The sequence below is a fragment of the Telopea speciosissima genome, chromosome 10, assembly GCF_018873765.1.
Source record: "Telopea speciosissima isolate NSW1024214 ecotype Mountain lineage chromosome 10, Tspe_v1, whole genome shotgun sequence".
Classification (NCBI taxonomy): domain Eukaryota; kingdom Viridiplantae; phylum Streptophyta; class Magnoliopsida; order Proteales; family Proteaceae; genus Telopea; species Telopea speciosissima.
The window spans coordinates 53,437,866-53,439,491 of record NC_057925.1 but is presented as its reverse complement, the minus strand read 5'-3'; the positions used below and the strand labels follow the sequence as shown (position 1 = coordinate 53,439,491).

General features: G+C 43.4%; 1 protein-coding gene across 1 annotated transcript; it reads right to left on the bottom strand.

Moving 5' to 3' along the window:
- Positions 1–304: 304 nt before the first annotated feature.
- LOC122642968 (ethylene-responsive transcription factor 12-like) lies at positions 305–957 on the bottom strand. The gene is made up of 2 exons (XM_043836593.1): positions 940–957; positions 305–904 (listed from the first exon to the last, which is right to left on the bottom strand). Exon 2 carries the CDS (start codon positions 868–870, stop codon positions 322–324), a length of 549 nt encoding a protein of 182 aa, XP_043692528.1. The 5' UTR covers positions 871–904; positions 940–957; the 3' UTR covers positions 305–321.
- Positions 958–1,626: the final 669 nt, after the last annotated feature.

Below are 1,626 nucleotides of genomic sequence, written 5' to 3'. Positions count from 1 at the left end.
AGATTTGGTCGGTTCGAACTTCCTTACCCTCCGCACTGTCCGTCATTCTACCTGTACGGACACTCGTGGATTTAAATTGAATCTAATCTTCTTCGACGTAAATTGTAAAACACAAAACCAAAATGTTAATTCATGGACTTAGATATCGAACTAACGACTGATCAAAGGTATAACTTGAATTTTTTCTATTCAAATTTCCTGTCTTAAATCACATCTTAAAAGCTTCTCTATAACTGTACACAGCAGGAAATTAATTAGATCTAAACCATAAACGGAAAAAAGAAACTAAACGACCGCCAGAATATACCGGCGAACTTACTATCAGAAGAGAGGAGCAGGGAGGTTAAGATCGATGGACAACGGTTTTTTCTCCTCCTTCATCTTCTCCTGTTCGTTTCTCACCACCACCTCTACTGCCACAAACTTATATCCTGTAAAACCAGAACTAACCGGAGTAGCCGCCGGAACTCCGACGGAGGAAAATAAGCTCCGACCGTCACCAGTAACATAGGCGGGAGGCCATTCCTTCAGCTGCCTTTGAAACATTTCAGAACCAGCAGCAACAGCAGATCCGGTGATGGCGAGACCTCCATCACCGAAGTTAGTCTTAGCTTTGGATCCACGGAAGGTTCTCGCAGCTTCATCGTAAGCCATGGCAGCTTCCTCTGCAGTATCAAATGTCCCCAGCCACTTCCTTGTCTTGTTCCACGGATCTCGAATCTCAGCCGCGTAACGCCCCCACGGTCGCTTCCGCACGCCTCTGTATTGAACCGGCTTGAAATCCGGCACCACCTTCATCGTCTCCTTATCGCCGACAGTTACGGCGGCGGCGAAGCCACGCTTACGAACTTGAAAAGTTTCTACCACCATTGGTTCGCAACTGAGCAGTCGGAGAATAACTGCCCTGCTTTGGTGCAGTGGTCCCTTATTACGAGTTACGACAGACGACTTAGACTCAGAAAGGGCAAGAGAGAGTTGAGAAAAGGGTGGCGGAGGGTAGAGGTATTTATAGCGCAACAGTTGGTCTTTGTGAAGCCCGACAGGGGTTTTATTTAATTTTCTTTTCTTTTACTGTTTTTTTTCCTGTGGATTTATTTCCATTTTCGAGACTTACCTCGTGTCATTAAATGCATGCTTCCATGCAGGGAAGGTATTAAAAGGGCAAAAAAATAAAATGATATCTGATGTGTACCATCCATCCATTCATGTCTCTATTTCTCGGGGGGAGTTTTGTTTTGATTCAGGAGTTCATTTTCTCATTACGTGGCAGATATTTTAGTCTTACAAGAAGCCTGAGTGCTAGACAGCCGAGACTTAGTGACCTGAAATGACATAATAGCCCCTTTGTACTTTTGCTCTTATTAGTGGGACTTGGGCTTTAGCTATCCTTGGCTTGAAGGACAAGTTCAATCACTAGCTTGCTTGCTTGCTAACAATGCATATATTCTACTTCAAGTTGGTTTGCACAAAAATTTTACAATGTGGATAGAGTTAGGGTAGGAACCATGGTTTTAAGTATCGGTACTGTATCGATTTTGCATCGCCTGATATGGGTAATACGTATCAATTTTGTAAGTCATCGATACTAATATAGTATATCAGTAGCACAGTACGGAAAAGGGATAA

Bases quoted from the DNA above. Each gene is read 5' to 3' on its own strand.
- LOC122642968 (XM_043836593.1), bottom strand. From the start codon at position 870: ATGGTGGTAGAAACTTTTCAAGTTCGTAAGCGTGGCTTCGCCGCCGCC.